The 16,456-nt window shown below is 47.0% G+C and overlaps 1 protein-coding gene across 1 annotated transcript in view; it reads left to right on the top strand.

Moving 5' to 3' along the window:
- Positions 1-304: 304 nt before the first annotated feature.
- Positions 305-16,456, top strand: part of B3GAT2 (beta-1,3-glucuronyltransferase 2) — a 98,581-nt gene continuing 82,429 nt past the window's right edge. The window contains exon 1 of the mRNA XM_070376183.1: positions 305-904. Within this exon, the coding sequence (XP_070232284.1) occupies positions 305-904 (600 nt within the window). The remainder of the gene's footprint in view (positions 905-16,456) is intronic.

Below are 16,456 nucleotides of genomic sequence, written 5' to 3'. Positions count from 1 at the left end.
GCCCCGCACAACTCCGGGGCCGGAGGCGCGCGCGGCTGGACCGAGTCCCGCTTCCCGCCGACTACCCGGAGTAGGGACCTCCCCGCCAGCCCGCCTGCCTGCACGCCCTACAAGCCCGAGCTCCCCGCCACCTGCGAGGACCCCGCACGCCCGGCTCCGCGCCCCCGCAGCGCCCCGCCGCCCCATGGAGTGCGCGCCGGCCGCGGCTTCCTGAGCGCGGACGCCAGCACCGTCCAAACTGCGCGCTGGGGTCCCCCGGCTCAGCCCCGCTCGGGGCGTCGGAGAGGTCGGGGGAGAGCGCACCATGAAGTCTGTGCTGTTCAGCCGCTTCTTCATCCTCCTGCCCTGGATCCTGATCGTCATCATCATGCTCGACGTGGACACGCGCAGGCCCACGCCCCCGCTCACCCCGCGCCCCTACTTCGCGCCCTACTCCGGGGGCCGCGGGGGCGCCCGGCTCCCGCTACGCCGGGGCGGCCCGGGGCGCGGCCGGGAGCCACGCAACGAATCGTGGCCGCGGCCGCCGCCGCCGCCGCCCGAGCCGCCGCTGCCTACCATCTATGCCATCACGCCCACCTACAGCCGCCCGGTGCAGAAGGCCGAGCTGACCCGCCTGGCCAACACGTTCCGCCAGGTGGCGCAGCTGCACTGGATCCTGGTGGAGGACGCGGCGGCGCGCAGCGAGCTGGTGAGCCGCTTCCTGGCGCGCGCGGGGCTGCCCAGCACTCACCTGCACGTCCCCACGCCCCGGCGCTACAAGCGGCCCGGGCTGCCGCGCGCTACCGAGCAGCGCAACGCAGGCCTCGCCTGGCTGCGCCAGAGGCACGGGCACCAGCGCGCGCAGCCCGGCGTGCTCTTCTTCGCCGACGACGACAACACCTACAGTCTGGAGCTCTTCCAGGAGGTAGCGGCAGGCCCGGGCGGGCGGGAGGACACCCCTCGGGCTGGTCCTGCCACGGCTGCCCTTCCCCGCGCGTCCACTCGGGACTCCGGGCGCAGCGCCGCAGCTCTCGCTGATCCCCCGGGGTTGGAGGAGGGTGGGAGGACCTCCGGGTCTCCTGGAGAGAGTCTGGCGGGAGCTTTGCTTCCCCCTCCTTCCCCCACAACACACAGACACACACACACACACACACACACTCACTCACTCACTCACTCACTCACTCACTCACTCACCGGCCCCGCTATTGGGCTGAAGCGGTGGTGCAGCTGTGAGGCTCCTGGAGGATTTCTAGAAACTGGGCTCTGGCCGGCCTGAGGATGGAGCCCCGAGAGGCTGGGCTGCAAGGAGAGGGGTTCTGCGTCCTGGGGGCAGGCTAGGTGGTCTCTGACGGCCTTTTCAGTGCACGCAGGTGTGATTCTGAGTCTAGAGCCATATCAGGAGGACGCTGAAGATGGTGACTAATAATCAGCCAGACACCCATTTCCCTGTTACAGTTTGGTGGGCTGGAAATGGTTACTAGTGAAAACACTGACTTCTAGGGAGTTCTTCCCCACCATCTCTCCCTGTACCCCACAAAGGCCCTTCTTGACTCTAAAGATGACCTCCTTTTCGAGGAATCCCTCTGCCAACTAAGTTTGGGACTGCCCTGTGGTTCTGTTTTTTCACAGCCCGAGGTTATCAGCAGGACTGCCGGGTTCCTTCTCCTGTCCCTTCTCGAGGCCCCTCTTTGGCCACTTTTGCACCGGCCATTGCTGCTTGGTCCTCGCCATGAGGTCCCCAGCGCAGCCTGGCCCGCTGGTGCTGGGATGGCACAGTGTCCCTTGGAGCCCAGAGCTGCACAAAGCCAGCAGGCACCGGGTTGGAACAGGTGTTCGTCCCTGAGGCTGGTGCTTTGCAGCCTGAGTGTGTGCGCATGCGTGTGCGTTCTACAAATGAGGCTGAGTTGCCTGGTTTTGACAGTTTTCTTGTTCCTCCTCCACAAATATAGCGGGAAATGACCTTGGACTTTTTGACATGCCTTGGGACTGTTGCCTTCCTCTTCCCCAAATCCCCGACATCCTGACTCTGAGACTCCATCATCCCTTCCCTTTCCCTAAGTAAACTGGTCGATCTGTATGTCTAGACATCCCCCGGTGGTGCTAGTGATAAAGATCCCGCCTGCCAATGCTGGAGGCATAAGAGAGGCGGATTTGATCCCTGGGCCAGGAAGATCCCCTGGAGGAGGGCATGGCAACCCACTCCAGTATTTTTGCCTGGAGCATCCCATGGACAGAGGAACCTGGCGGGCTACAGTCCACAGGATCGCACGGAGTCGGACAGGACTGAAGCGACTTAAAACACTCTTCACAGAAATCACAAACGTCCCATGCTTTCATCCTAATATCTCAATTTGGCTTTCATAACCTCAGGATAGAGCTATTCGGTGTCTCTCCAGCTTCATTTTTCTGCCTGTGTGGCTTTAAAAATCCATTTCTTGGGGGCAATTGTTGCTTTCATTTCTGTGCATCCTCTCTTGCTTCTTGAATAAAAGGACCAGTAATTGCTCTCCTCTCTCTCTTCCATGCTTTCACGATGGAGGGCTTTCTTCCTGTATTTATTCTGAAGAAATCAATTAGCTTGTCATTGTATATTATGGTCTTCATTATATCCAAGATTCGAAATATCAGCTGATTTTTTAAGTTGGGTTTTATCATGATTCTGCCTGCATATTCTTGCCCCCAAAAGACATGGTTTGTATTCTGAAGCCAAGACCCTTATGTTTCAGAATACCGTCATTTTAACCCCCAAAGTCTTTTTTCTTCTTATACAACTTGGAAGTTGCTCTGCTTGTGAAAATGTGTAGTCTTGGGTAAGCAAAACAGTGCACATTTTTATTAATTAACCTTTTAGGCGAATGGGCTGTGAAGGGCAGTGAGTCTCAGTTGCTCCCCCCTTCCAGCCCGCTGGTGTGAGGCGCTGGACTGAAGGGAGGAGTTGGCCAGAGAAATGGCCCAGAACACAGTCTTTCATTGATGCTTCCCAAACTGAAAGAAGTCTTGTTCGTGGTGGATATGAAACAGCAAGAGGTTTTTTCATTGCTCCATTGGGGAAAAGAAAAAGAGAAGATAAAGAGGAGAGGATGGGGACAAAAAAAAAGTGTCAGCCGAGAGGAAACTATATAGGGAAAAAAAAATGCTAAACTTTTAAGATACTAATGTTTTGTATGGTTGGAAGTAATGAAATATTCAAAATAAACTTACGAACATGTGTGTCTCTTATTTATGGAGAGGTGCCAAGTATACTACACAACAGAAGGGATTTTTTTTTAAAGCATAATATGCATGATACACTTAGAATTTAAGTCCTGTAGCTTCTCGGGGTTCCTCCCAGGCAGGAATTTTAGTACTAATCCCTTCCTCGCCCACCACCCCTCCCCCAACATAACGTTTTTGAACCAAAAAAGGCATCTCTCTCTGTTCACCAGGCATGTATGTTGAGACATTAAGTTTTCTTTATTACAGCACATTCTTTTATTTGCATGGCAAGCAAGATTGAACTTTCTAAAAAGTCAGATTAGGGGAAATTATGCATCCTTAGTCTTGTATATTAATGGGATGTCCTACCCTCCACCAGTCCTAGATTAATGATTTCACATGTACTGCAGTCTAGACATTGCTGTCTTGGCAAAAAGGTAGGACCAGTTAAGACATCTAAACACTATAACTCCTTGGGGGAAGGGAAGATGCTGATCAGGGATGCTGGAGGGCCCGGCATACATCTCAGCCCTTTCTATGGTGCACACACAAATTAGTTTTTAAGTAATTCACAGTACCTCAGGAAAGAATGTCCCGAGGCAAGCTTCATCTTTTATTCATGGTGCTTCTCATTTCCATGGTTGATGTTAACGTAGATAAGATAAAAGGAGGAAAATGAACCAGGTACAAATTAGCTCTCTAAGCATTGGCTGCCAATGAAGGAAAGTAAAAGATGAAAGGTTTCCAAATTAAATTTAAAGCACAACAGGCACTCTGGAGCAATTAATCCTCCGTGGTAGCTTAGCTGGAATTGAGCTTTCTTCTCCCATCCAGCTAGCCAGCCAGCCAATTTTCAGGCTCCCCTTTCAACTGAGCTGTGCGGCCAGGAAAGAAATATTTGCATCAGACAACCCTACATTTAACAGCCAAAATCCATTTGCAAAGGAAGCTGTGTGAATTGTGGCCAAAGCTGAGCTGCCCATCAGAGATGGAGGTGCTTGGAGTTATCTGGTTCCCAGTGGCCTCTTCTCGTGGCCTTGATAGGAGTTTGCACTGTGGCTCTCAGGTAATCCTAGCTGCCTGCGACCTGCACACCCCATCCATCTAGCTCTCCGGAAAAGCTTATTTGCTAAGGATTTGCCCGGCTTTCACAGAAGCAACAGCCACAAACAAATGGGACTGTAGCTGGTCACATTTTTTCAATAACACTATTGATCAGATTTCTGTCCTCTGCTAGAAAACCTTCCAGAGTTTCTTGAGTTTAAAGAGGCCGCTTTTCAGATGAAGTTGCTTTCCACCTTGGGGAAACCAGTTGAAACAAAAAGTTAAAAAGTATCACTTTCCAAGCAAGGAAAGAACTTTTAAAAATTTAACTTTCAGTTTAATGAGATGAGGCTGGAAGACAAGCTGACTTCGAAACCGGTTACAGGCTCAGGAAAGGTCTCAGTTAATGAGATTGCATTTGGAAGATGTTTCTGGCAAGTAGTGAACTAGAGAGGTCCTTTGGATGTTGTCTTGAGTGCAGTTAAGCTGTTTGTGTGCTGGGCAGGGGCTGGGAGTGGGGGAGGTGAGTTTACCCTGCCCTTTTCTGATAATTTAGTTACACGTTCCACCCTTTACGTGCAGCTCATTGGAGCCATAATCCAAAGAATATTGAGATTTACAGAGTTTGGCACTTTCTCCCCTAAATAATAGATTACGAATGTATTTCCCGGAAGGAGACAGGAGAGCTCCCTTTCCATTTCCCCTTGACACAGTTAGTGTAGACTGATTATCTTTTCGAAGTGAAGAAACCTCAAAGATGCTTTTAGAGAGCACCATCCAAAGATGATTTTACCCGAAACACGCCCCTCATGTGTTATTTCTTCCCTCCCAAGAGCATGTTAATAGTCACGCTGTGAGTCTGATCAAATGTGAGAATTTGGCGAAATGGATGTCTAGAAGGATGGACAGCTTTCCTAGTCTATCAGTGTTAAATCTGTACATTTTCTTTACTTTCCCTGGATGTATGGTACTTGAACTGTGGCTCATTTTTGACAGAGTTTTTCCTTGGACACCAGCAGTTTTCATCTGGATCTTGATATTTTAATGGATCAGAAATAACTCCTCAGGTTTCAAAGGCCTTCTCCCTTCTTCCTGTTGTCTTTTTTCCATCTTCCTTCTTCCTCCAACCTGCTTTCCACTGATTATTCTTTCTCATGAATAGACATGAAGACAAGTCCGGGTTATTGTGTGTGGCAATGAATGTGTGTCTTTTAAGCATTTAGACTGTTGTCTACAGCTTCTTGGATCCTGGTGGGTGACTCCACTTTCTTCTGTCTACCCCACTTACCTCTAAATTGCAGGCTAGTAAATTTTCTCTTGTGTGAACAGTAATGGAATAGTAATTGCTTTGAAGGCGTGCTGCAAAAGCAGAATAGGAGAACCAAAGTCAACAGCCTTATTTATTAACTATTCCAGGTGCTACTCTAATAGTGGGTTTTTCAGGACAGAATTTAATAATATTCAGATATGTTTACTCAGACCTTCCGGACTCTGATGAACTATTTGCTTGGTCTGCATAAATTAAGATAACATTATTTGTATTTGATTTGTAGTGCTGTTGAAGCATGCAGTTTAGGTTTTACATCGTTCTCAAGTTTTCCCCCTGAAACACAAAATTGTCATACCAATCCATTGGTAAGTAGGTAGGCTGGTAAGTAGGTAGGTTTACAATAGATTTCCAATTCATAGAAATACACTGAAATACTCCATTGTTCCTACCAGGTAATTTTTGTGTACAACTTGGAAATAAACATGTAAAATACTCCTTATCATGGATACAAGCAAAATGAGCACTTACTATGGCCCAAGGGCCACATTTAGGGTGTTACGTGATTCACTCATTTGATCATCATGACAGCTGCTGGGTAGGTTCTAGTATGGCCCCCAGTGGCCCCCATTATAGTGCTGATATTTAGGTGTGAACACCATTCTTTGATGAATACAGGGATTTTTAAAAATGCAACCTGAATCTAAGATGGTCATAACCCTGATCAGTGTAATCAGTATCTCCATTTTATAGGTGCGCTGCCATAGCAGGAAGTCACCTAAAGGGTCAAGCAGCTGTCTGAGACAAGATCTCCTGACCGGGTCTGGAGCCTGCCCTCTGGGTACCGTGCAGCCCATCTTACTAACCTGTACCATCCGATGGGTGTGTGTCATCCATGGCTATGAGTAAAGCCTCTGACCGGCAGAAGTCTCTCATATTATTCTAGCTGCTGCCATACTTGAACTCGGGCAGATCTGTCTTCCTTTTATTAAATTTATTCTTTATTGAGGCAGAGTTGGTTTACAATGTTGTGTTCCTTTCAGGGGTACAGCAGAGTGACTCAGTTATACGTATAGGTCTGTCTTCTTGGCTGTATCAACTTGTGATTTTCTCTCTTGCCCTTTTCTTCCTGATGTAACTTGGATTTATGAAAACGTCATCTCCTCACTATTTCACTAAGGGACCATTTGACTTTTAGACTCTTTTTTCAAGTCAGCTGAAAACTGCTAAATAAGCATAATAACCTGAAGTCATTTATGTTTTTGAACTGTCCACTCCTGGGAACAAGTAAGAATTAACTTCTGGGAAACTCCCCTGGTGGTCCAGTGAGTAAGACTCCATGCTTCCAATGCAGGGGGCGTGGGTTTGATTCTTGGTCAGGGAGCTAAGATCCCACAAGCTGTGGGGCACAACCCAAAATAATAATAATAATTTTTTAAATAGTTAATTTCTGCAAGAAAATGCAGCATTAACTTTTTTCCTCGATTGATGTACATACATCAGCAATGGTAATCTGCTGAGCATGTCAGAGTGGACAGAGTGAAGGGAAGAATACATTTCAGGATGGAATGGAAATGGGGGTGATACTGGATTGTTTCCAGTGGGCTGGGTGCCTTACCATCGGGGTGGAGGAGAGGAGCTGGGGACCTCAGCGAATCTGAGCTGACGCTGACATGGGTGGCAGGCGGAGGGGCGCTGGGGCAGCTGCCCCTGGAGCACAGGATGAGCTTGTTGGAGCCATTGGTCTGGTTATGCTGGCCACACCACCCGGCTCGCCTGCCTCCTCCCTTGTGGGTGGGAGGTTTGTTGATTGTCCTGTTTGGTTCTTTTGGGACTAGAAATTTCTCTGGATTAAACACAAAATTAGTAAATTGTGAATTTCTGCATGCTAGGAAAATCTTGAGGATGGCTGAGCTAAGGGAAGGGTGGACATGCTCCTTACCCCAAGTCAGATTATATGGTCTTTTCCCCCAAATAACTGAAAACTCAGTAGTTTTTTTTCTCCCTCTGTCCATCTCCTCTGTCAGTGGAGACAGTACCTGGTGGCTCAGTGGTAAAGAATCCACCTGCCATTGTAGGAGATGTGGGTTCAATCCCTGAGTTGGAAAGATCCCCTGGAGAAGGAAATGGCAACCCACTCCAGTATTCTTGCCTGGGGAATCCCATGGACAGAGGAGCCTGGTGGGCTACAGTCCACGGGGTTGCAAAAAAATCGGACCCAACTTGGTTACCAAACAACAAACAGCAACAAGTTACATACAGTATCTAAGACTGTCCTTACTGCAGTTTGCATGGTAGGTATTTGTCAATTGCATCTTCATCTGTCTAGTGAAAGTTGCACATGCTAAACACCGAACATTCTCCACTGAGATCTCCCTGATCTAAATTATCCTCAATAGTGTATCACTCCACCAGATTCCTTGTGCCCAGCTCAGCTTAAACATGACCATGTTTAGAAGATGTTTGAAAGGAACAAATCAGTATCCTTCTCTCCTACTTAACAAGTGTTAGTTGCACACCTATGTGCCAGACTCTGTGTTAATTACAGCAGGATGGAGCCCTCCTGTGAACACAGAGTACCCCTGCCCTCTTCATTTAAGCCTCTGGACCTAATCTGTATGCTAATATCAGAGCCTGCTGAGAAAAGCACAGGTGCCTGGGCGTGTACAGCAGAAGCCCCTGATGCAGTCGTGAGTTGTACTTGTGGCTGTGGAGGAAGCGACATTTAAGCTGACATCTAAAGGATGGAGGGGGTCTGGCAGGGGAGGGGGCAGAGGGAACCGCGTTTGAACCCGTCTGTGAATTTGGAAGTGCTACACAGCAGGGTGAGGGGCACGCCTTTACTTTTTCACGTGTGCTTTTTAGATCCCCCTGCAGGCAAATCTTTAATCTTTAATTTTTTAAGAAGAACTTGGGTAAGGTAGATACTAGATCAATAGAAAAATTGTAGATATATAATGCACATCTGGTTGTACCAAGGAATCATTAATGTAGATGGTCGTGATTCGTCTTAGCAGCTAACATCAGTGTTGAAGTTCACTGCTCTCCTACTAGAATTTAAACTCTGTCAAGGTAGGTAGTTTCTTCTGTTCACTGCTGTGTCTCTAGTGCCCAGCATATTGTAAGTGTTCATTCAATACCTACTGAATGAAGGAGTGGATTGTAGGAAACGTTGGAGCTAAGGGAGTCCGTCCCCAAAGGAAGCTATTTCTGGAAGCAGAGATTGCCGGACCACCGCCTTGAAGTTTGTTCGTGTGACTAGGGTTATACTGAGCCCTTCTAAGTAGTAACTGGAAGAAAAATTGGCTCCTGCTCTGACTCTGAGAGCTTTCAGTGCAAAGAAGGAGAGCTGGGGAGAGAGAACCAGGAACCTTAGTCTGTAGCCAGGCATCCCCATGGATGCTTGAGAGCAAGGAGAGGGTGTGGGGGGTACTGCGAGCCCACACGGTGTCTGACCTACTTCTCACACATGAGAGGTGGGAGGCTGGTGAGGGGCTCAGGTGGGAGCTTGCGGCTTAAACGGCCCCAGGTTCAAGTCCAGCCTCATCACCTGGGGTCATGGGACATCTGAGAGGTTTGCCTGCCTCCTCCGATGGCTCCAAGAAATACTGAACAGAGGAGGGTTATAAATGTTCTTTTCCCTGCTTCTCTACTAGTGACTGCCCAGGTGATGGGTCCTCCAGGGAGCTGCGCTGTCTCGCTTGGGGAGATGCCTCTGAGTCCTCTGCTCCTGAAACCTAGACTGTGCTTCTGGAAGCCTGGAGAGGAGGATGGGGCAAAGGTACAGGACTTTCCCAAATTAGTCCATGCCAGGAGGAACCGGTAGATTGGTGATTTGAATTACACCACTGGGTTAGGACAATGAGAAAGACACAAGTTAAACAGGGCTTGTCTATAAGGAGCTTCCCTGGTGGCTCAGAGGTTAAAGCATCTGCCTGGAATTCGGGACACCTGGGTTCAATCCCTGGGTCAGGAAGATCCCACGGAGAAGGAAATGGCAACCCACTCCAGTACTCTTGCCTGGAGGATCCCATGGAGGGAGGAGCCTGGTAGGCTTAGTCCATGGGGTCGCAAAGAGTCGAACACAACTGAGCGTCTATAAGGAGTCCTGGAGGAAGCAAGATGTGAGAAAGTAAAAAGCATCATAAGGAGGTTTTAGGCTAGAAGGAGGTAGCACAGTGTTCTTCGTGGGTGTGGAGCTGGTTAGGGACCGGGTGAGAGCTTGCAGGTTGGGTGCATGGGTCTCAGAGGAGGACATACATGCAGCTTCCTGCAGCTCTTGGGTGTGACTGTCTATAACCTTCGCAGCCCTTGCCCCTGGTGTGGACCTGAGATGCATCGCATAATAGATTCTTTCTAGCACCAATGAATGAATCAAGGAGATAGTCTGTTACAAAGAAGAGGGCAGCTTAGTAGGAATGAAATGAATCTATTTTTTAAATTTTTTTTTACCGGAATATAGGTGCTTTACTGCATTGTGTTAGTTTCCGCTGTTCAGCAAAGGGAATCAGTTATACATATACAAATACTGCACCCCCCTTTACTGATTTCCTTCCCATTTAGGTCGCCACAGAGCACTGAGCAGGTCCCCATTAGTTAATCTGTTTTATAAAGTAGTGTGTATACACCTACCCCAGTCTCCCGGTTCATCCCGCCCCCCTCTCCCCTTTATTGTCCGTATGTTTGTTCTCTATGTCTGGGTCTCAATTTCTGCTTTGCACGTGGGCTCTTCTGAACCATTTTCCTAGATTCCACATATATGAATTAATATATGATATGTTTTTCTCTTTCTGGTCTACTTCACTCTGTATGACAGTCTCGAGGTCTGCCCACGTCTCTGCAAATGGTACCATTTTGTCCCTTTTTGTGGCTGAGTAATACCCCACTGCATATCTGGACCATAGCTTCACTATCCATTCCTCTGTCTATGGACATCCTGGTTGTTTCCATGTCTTGGCTGTTGTAAATAGTGCTGTTGTGAACACCGGGGTGTGTGTATCTTTTGGAATTATGGTTGTCTCTGTTAAAGCACATGATTAGAAGCAATTGCTTGATTTTTAAGGTCGCTTGCTGGATGGGAAGGTTCAGCGTATGGGTCTCTCCCACACCAGTTGGCCGAGGCAGCAGGGAGGCTCCAGTCTGACAGACTCTCCCGTCCTGGGCCCTCCAGCCTAGACTGGACCGCTGGGGCGTCTGCCACCTGGCACCGACTGGGAGGTCCACCCTGAACCGCCTTCTTGTTTCTAAAATACTGCTTACATTTTCATAAATAAAAGCATTTTAAAGCCCATTTCCTGCCGTCTTGAGGAAGAGGCAGCAGTGGGAGAGAGAAAGCACGTGTGTGTGTGTGTCCGTGTGTCCTTCCATCCGCAAGTCCCTGGGCTGTGCGGAGGCACACAGTTCTTTCCTCTCCCTGTTCTTTCTCCACAGACCCTGAAGTGTGGCCACCCCCAGGGGTCCTTGGCATTTTCTGCTCATATAACGCCTAAAAGAATTTGATAAAACTGCATACCTTCTAGGATATTTTCAAGTTGATGACTACATTTTAAAAATCATGTAAAATTGTTGCAAAGCATGTGATTTACATATTGAATCACTTTTCATATTGAATCACTATGTTGTACACTTGAAACTAGTATAATGTTGTAAATCAACTATCAGTTCAGTTCAGTTCAGTCGCTCAGTCGTGTCCGACTCTTTGCGACCCCATGAATCGCAGCACACCAGGCCTCCCTGTCCATCACCAACTCCCAGAGTCCACCCAAACCCATGTCCATTGAGTCGGTGATGCCATCCAGCCATCTCATCCTCTGTCGTCCCTTTCTCCTCCTGCCCCCAATCCCTCCCAGCATCAGAGTCTTTTCCAATGAGTCAACTCTTCGCATGAGGTGGCCAAAGTGCTGGAGTTTCAGCTTCAGCGTCATTCCCTCCAAAGAAATCCCAGGGCTGATCTCCTTCAGAATGGACTGGTTGGATCTCCTACTTCAATTAAAAAACACGTTTATGTTTGAATTAACAGTATGCTTCCCTGATGGTTCAGATGGTAAAGAGTCTGCCTGTAATGTGGGAGACCCGGGTTTGATCCCTGGGTTGGGAAGACCCCCTGAAGAGACTGGCTACCCACTCCAATATTCTTGCCTGGAGAATTCCATGGACAGAGGAGCCTGGCGGGCTACAGTCCATGGAGTCACAAAGAGTCGGACACGACTGAGCAACTAACACTTTCACTTTCAACGGTATATTTAGTAGCAGTAATCAAGTTATCAAAACAACATAAATGTTGCAAAGTTGGATAATTAACTATTAAGTATAAAAGCTACATTTCTTGGAACTTGATTTCTTACAGACATAGATGAAGCATTTTGTTGCTAAGGGTGCATACTCTGTGTCATCGAGAGTATTACTTTTTGCTGGAAAGAGATGAGGTTTAGCATAAGTTTGGTTCCCTTTAGGTCACACTTGTTTCCATAAAATAACTATGATGCAAAGCATTTTCTTCCCGCAGTGTTCTCCAATTTTTTGAACCCGCGAGCTCTAAGCCAAAGACACTATGTTGATCTCTTAGCAGAAATGATTTTAATAATCTATTGATAACATTAGTTCTTCAATTTTGTTGAAAAAGCTAATTAGGAAGGTTCTGTCTTCTAAAAGGATGAGGTTACCCACTCATTAGAGAGAGGAACTTTCTTAATAAAGACAGCAGTATTTCTGATCATCTGTGTTTGGTCTTGGAGGTTTGATCACAGTGAGACAATATATTTAATATGATCTGGGATGGATATGGGATTTCCCGGCTGGCACTGGTGGTAAAGAACCCTCTTGCAATGCAGGAGATGTAAGAGAAGTGGGTTTGATCCCTAGGTCGGGAAGATCCCCTGGAGGAGGGCATGGAAACCCACTCCTGGAGAATCCCATGGACAGAGGAGCCTGGTGGGCTACAGTCTATAGGGTCGCAAAGAGTCCGACACGACTGAAGCTACTGAAGCTGGAGCAGGGCAGTTGGGACAAAGCAAGATGAAAGGCAGGACTGACCACTCCATCCAAGAGGTCAGTTCGGGGGAGCATATGGAGAGTTGCCAAGAGGCTGAGATGTGTCCCCTTAAAGCTGTCTGTGCTCACATGGTCCATGAGAATCTTTATAGACATCCAGGGCCCAGGCACGCCCAGTCTGAAAACGGTTGTTCTGGTGAGAGGAGCATGAAGTTAGGAACTGGAAACTGTGGGCTCCACACCCAGCTGAGCCCAAGCCCTCCGGCCTTAACCTCGCAGGGGTGTTCATGCTTCTCTGTGTGCTGGGCGCCCCCTCTCGGTGTTGAGATGGTTCCTTCTCATCACGTGTCTGAAGTTAGGAACCACAACGCCCTTTTTACAAACGAGGGTCAGCTGTATGGCGGCGGGTCTGGGGCTGATGTGTCCAACTGTGAGGATTCGGTGAGGGAGATACCTGTGGGTCAGAAGGGCAGCTTCCCTGCCGGGCTGGACACCTGCTCTCCCTGGGGTCTGGTCCCAGGAGCGGGGAGAGGGGGCAGAAGACAGGATCCACCTGCCCCTGGCTGCCCCCGCTGTGTGGTCCCAGCGGCCAGCCTCCAGGGTCCACGTGTGGACACGTGATCATCTAGATAAACTCGGTATTGCAAGACTAAAATGCCAGTGTCATTTTTAAAGGTCGGGTGACAGTTTGGGGATATTTTTGTAACTTTGGAAAGTTCTTCCATTGCATCTGTTCTCACTGGTGAAAGTGCTGCAGACGTCCTTGGGACATCTCTCTGCGGGGAGCTGCAGCCTTGCTTTGCTGGGATGCTCAGGCACCCCCGCCTCCCCGTTCCCCAGAGCTGGGGCTGGGCCTCATCCCCTGACCCTTGGCTTCGTGCCCGTGACCCCTGCTATACATACTGAAAAGACAGGGTTTGTGATTTTTTTTAAACCTGTTCCCGCCTTGCCTTTTCCCCTCTGTTGAGGGGTTTTAAAAAAAGATGTTAAAACAAAAACGTAATGAGAACCTACTGTATAGCACAGGGAACTCTATTCAGTGCTCAGTAACGCCTATACGGGAATAGAATCTAAACAAGACTGGGTATATGTAGAAAGAACTGTATAACTGATCCCCTTTGTTGTACAGCAGTAACTAGCACAACATGTAAATCAACTATACTCCAACAAAAATTAATTTTAAAAACACCCACAAAAAATTAAGATAAAATCAGACTGACAACGTTTGTGGTTTCTCCAGGTGATGATTTGGGGTTTTACAGCAGTCCAGTTTTCCTCTGAAAACCTGTTGTCTTTGGGTTAAATTCCAGTGAGATTTAAAAATAAATGCCTCTTCTCTGCTTCTTGTTAGGTCTTTCTTCCCTCTTTGTGAAGGGCTGCGGGGGAGAAACAAAAATTGAGTATACTTACTGTAATTTGTATTCTGGTAAAATATATATTCCATGAAATTTACCACTTTAACCATTTTTAAGTGTGTAGTTCAAGGGCATTTAAGTGTATCCACTCTGCTGTGCAACCATCTCCCTCTCCATCTCCAGAACTTTGTCTTCATCCAAGCTGAAACTCAGTGCCCTTTAAACAGTGGCTTCCCGTCTGTTCCCTCCTCCAGTCCTTCATAACCTATAATCTACTTTCTGTCTCTATGAGTTACACTATTTCAGGTGCTTAGTGTAAGGGAGAATCATATACCATTTGTTCTTTTCTATCTCACTTCCTTCACTTAGTATCTCCAAAGTTGATCTACGTTGTATCAAAACTCCATTCTTCTTTAAGATTGAAAACTCTTTCACTATATGTATAGACTGTGTTTTGTTTATGCATTCCACCGCCAATGGATCCTGGGTTGTTTCGTCCTTTGGGCTGCTGTGAATGCTGCTTTGAACGTTGGTATGCAAATGTATGCTTGAGTGTCTGCTTTCAGTTCTTTGCTGCGTACATATACAGAAGTGGAATTGCTGGGTCACATGGTATTTCTGTGCTCAAAATTCTGAGAAGCTGCCAGACTGTTTTTCCAGCTATTGTTGTTTATTGTTTATAATAACCATCTAAGGGTTGTGAGGCGGTATCTCTTTGTGGTTTTGGTTTGCATTTCCAACTGGAGAAGGCAATGGCAACCCGCTCCAGTGTTCTTGCCTGGAAAATCCCAGGGTTGGGGGAGCCTGGTGAGCTGCCGTCTATGGGGTCGCACAGAGTCGGACACGACTGAAGCGACTTAGCAGCAGCAGCAGTAATTAGTGATGCTGACCATCTTTTCTTATGCTTATACTATTTGTACACCTTTTTTGAAGAACTGTCTGTTCATGTCCTTTGCCCATTTTTCAGTTAGGTTGTTTGGTTTGGTTTTCTTTGTTTTTGTTGAGTTTTAGAAGTTCTTTATATATTCTGGATAGTAGTCTATATCAGATATGTGATTTGCAAATATGTTGTCCCATTTTGACGGGTGCTTTTTTATTTTTAATCAATTTATTTTAATTGGAGGCTAATTACTTTACAGTATTGTAGTGGGTTTGCCATACATTGACATGAATCAGCCATGGGTGTACATGTGTCCCCCATCCTGAAGCCCCCTCCCACCTCCCTCCCCATCCCATCCCTCAGGGTCATCCCAGTGCACCAGCCCTGAGCATGAAGCGTGCTTTTTAAAATTTCATTGATAGTGCCCTGTGATGCCCCAAAGTTTTAAATTTTGATGGAGTTCAGTTTATCTATTTTTTCTTTTGTTGCCTGTGCTTTTGGTGTCCTGTCCAAGAGATTGTTGACAAATTCAATGTCATGAGGTTTTCCCTAACAGTTGCATAATTTTAGCTGTTTTGTTTGGGTGATTAATGTTGATTTTGTTGTTGTTATTCAGTTGCCCAGTCGTGTCCCAACTCTTTGAGACTCCATGGACTGCAGCATGCCTGCCCAGTCTGTCCCTCACCATTTCCTGAAATTTGTCCAAGTTCATGTCCATTGCATCGTTGATGCCATCCAGCCATCTCATCCTCTGATGCCCTCTTCTCCTTCTGCCCTCAGTCTTTCCCAGCATCAAGGACTTTTCAGTGAGTCAGCTGTTTGTATCAGATGACCAAAATACTGGAGTTCCAACTTCAGCATCAGTCCTTCCAATGAGTATTCAGGATTGATTTCCCTCAAGATTGACTCGTTTGATCTCCTTGCTGTCCTAGGGACTCTCAGGAGTCTTCAGCTCCACAGTTCAAAGGCATCAGTTCTTCAGTGCTCAGCCTTCTTTATGGTCCAGCTCTCACATCCATACGTGACTACTGGGAAGACCATAGCCTTGACTATATGGACCTTTGTTAGCAGAGTAATGTCTCTGCTTTTCAACACGCTGTCTAGGCGTGTCATAGCTTTCCTGCCAAGAAACAAACATCCTTAATTTTTGTACACAGTATTACATATTATCTTTTGCATATGGTATCTAGCTTTCCCCAGCACCATTGCTGAAAGGACTGTCGTTTCCTCGTTGATGGTCCTGACACCCTTGTATAAGGTCATTTGACCATATATACGTGGCCATTTATTTCTAGGCTCTTTGTTCTACTCAGCTAGTCAGTATGTTTGTCTTTTGCCAGTTCTATTCTGTTTCAGTTATTGTTGATTTCTAGCAAGTGTTAAAATCAGGAAGTGTGGGTCCTTCAACTTTCTTTTTCAAGGTTTTTTTGGACTGTTTGGGTTCCCTTAAGATTCCATGTGAATTTTAGGATGGATCTTTCTATTTCTGCAAAAACCATTGGAGTTTTGATAGGGATGGTGTTGAATTTGCATATTGCCTTGGGTAGTATTGGTATCTTGACAATATTGTCTTTGAACCCATGAACACAGAATATCATTTCATTTTTTTATGCCTTCTCTAATTTCTTTCAGCAGGGTTTTATGGTTTTCAGTGTATAAATATTTTGCTTCCTTGGTTAGGTTTATTCTTAATAATTTTTTTCTTTTTGATGTTACCTGTTAGGGGTTTTAATAAGTTAGTTTGGG

Source organism: Bos mutus, chromosome 9 (genome assembly GCF_027580195.1).
Source record: "Bos mutus isolate GX-2022 chromosome 9, NWIPB_WYAK_1.1, whole genome shotgun sequence".
Classification (NCBI taxonomy): Eukaryota; Metazoa; Chordata; class Mammalia; order Artiodactyla; family Bovidae; genus Bos; species Bos mutus.
The sequence above is the reverse complement of the archived record's forward strand: the minus strand, read 5'-3'. Positions and strand labels throughout refer to the sequence as shown.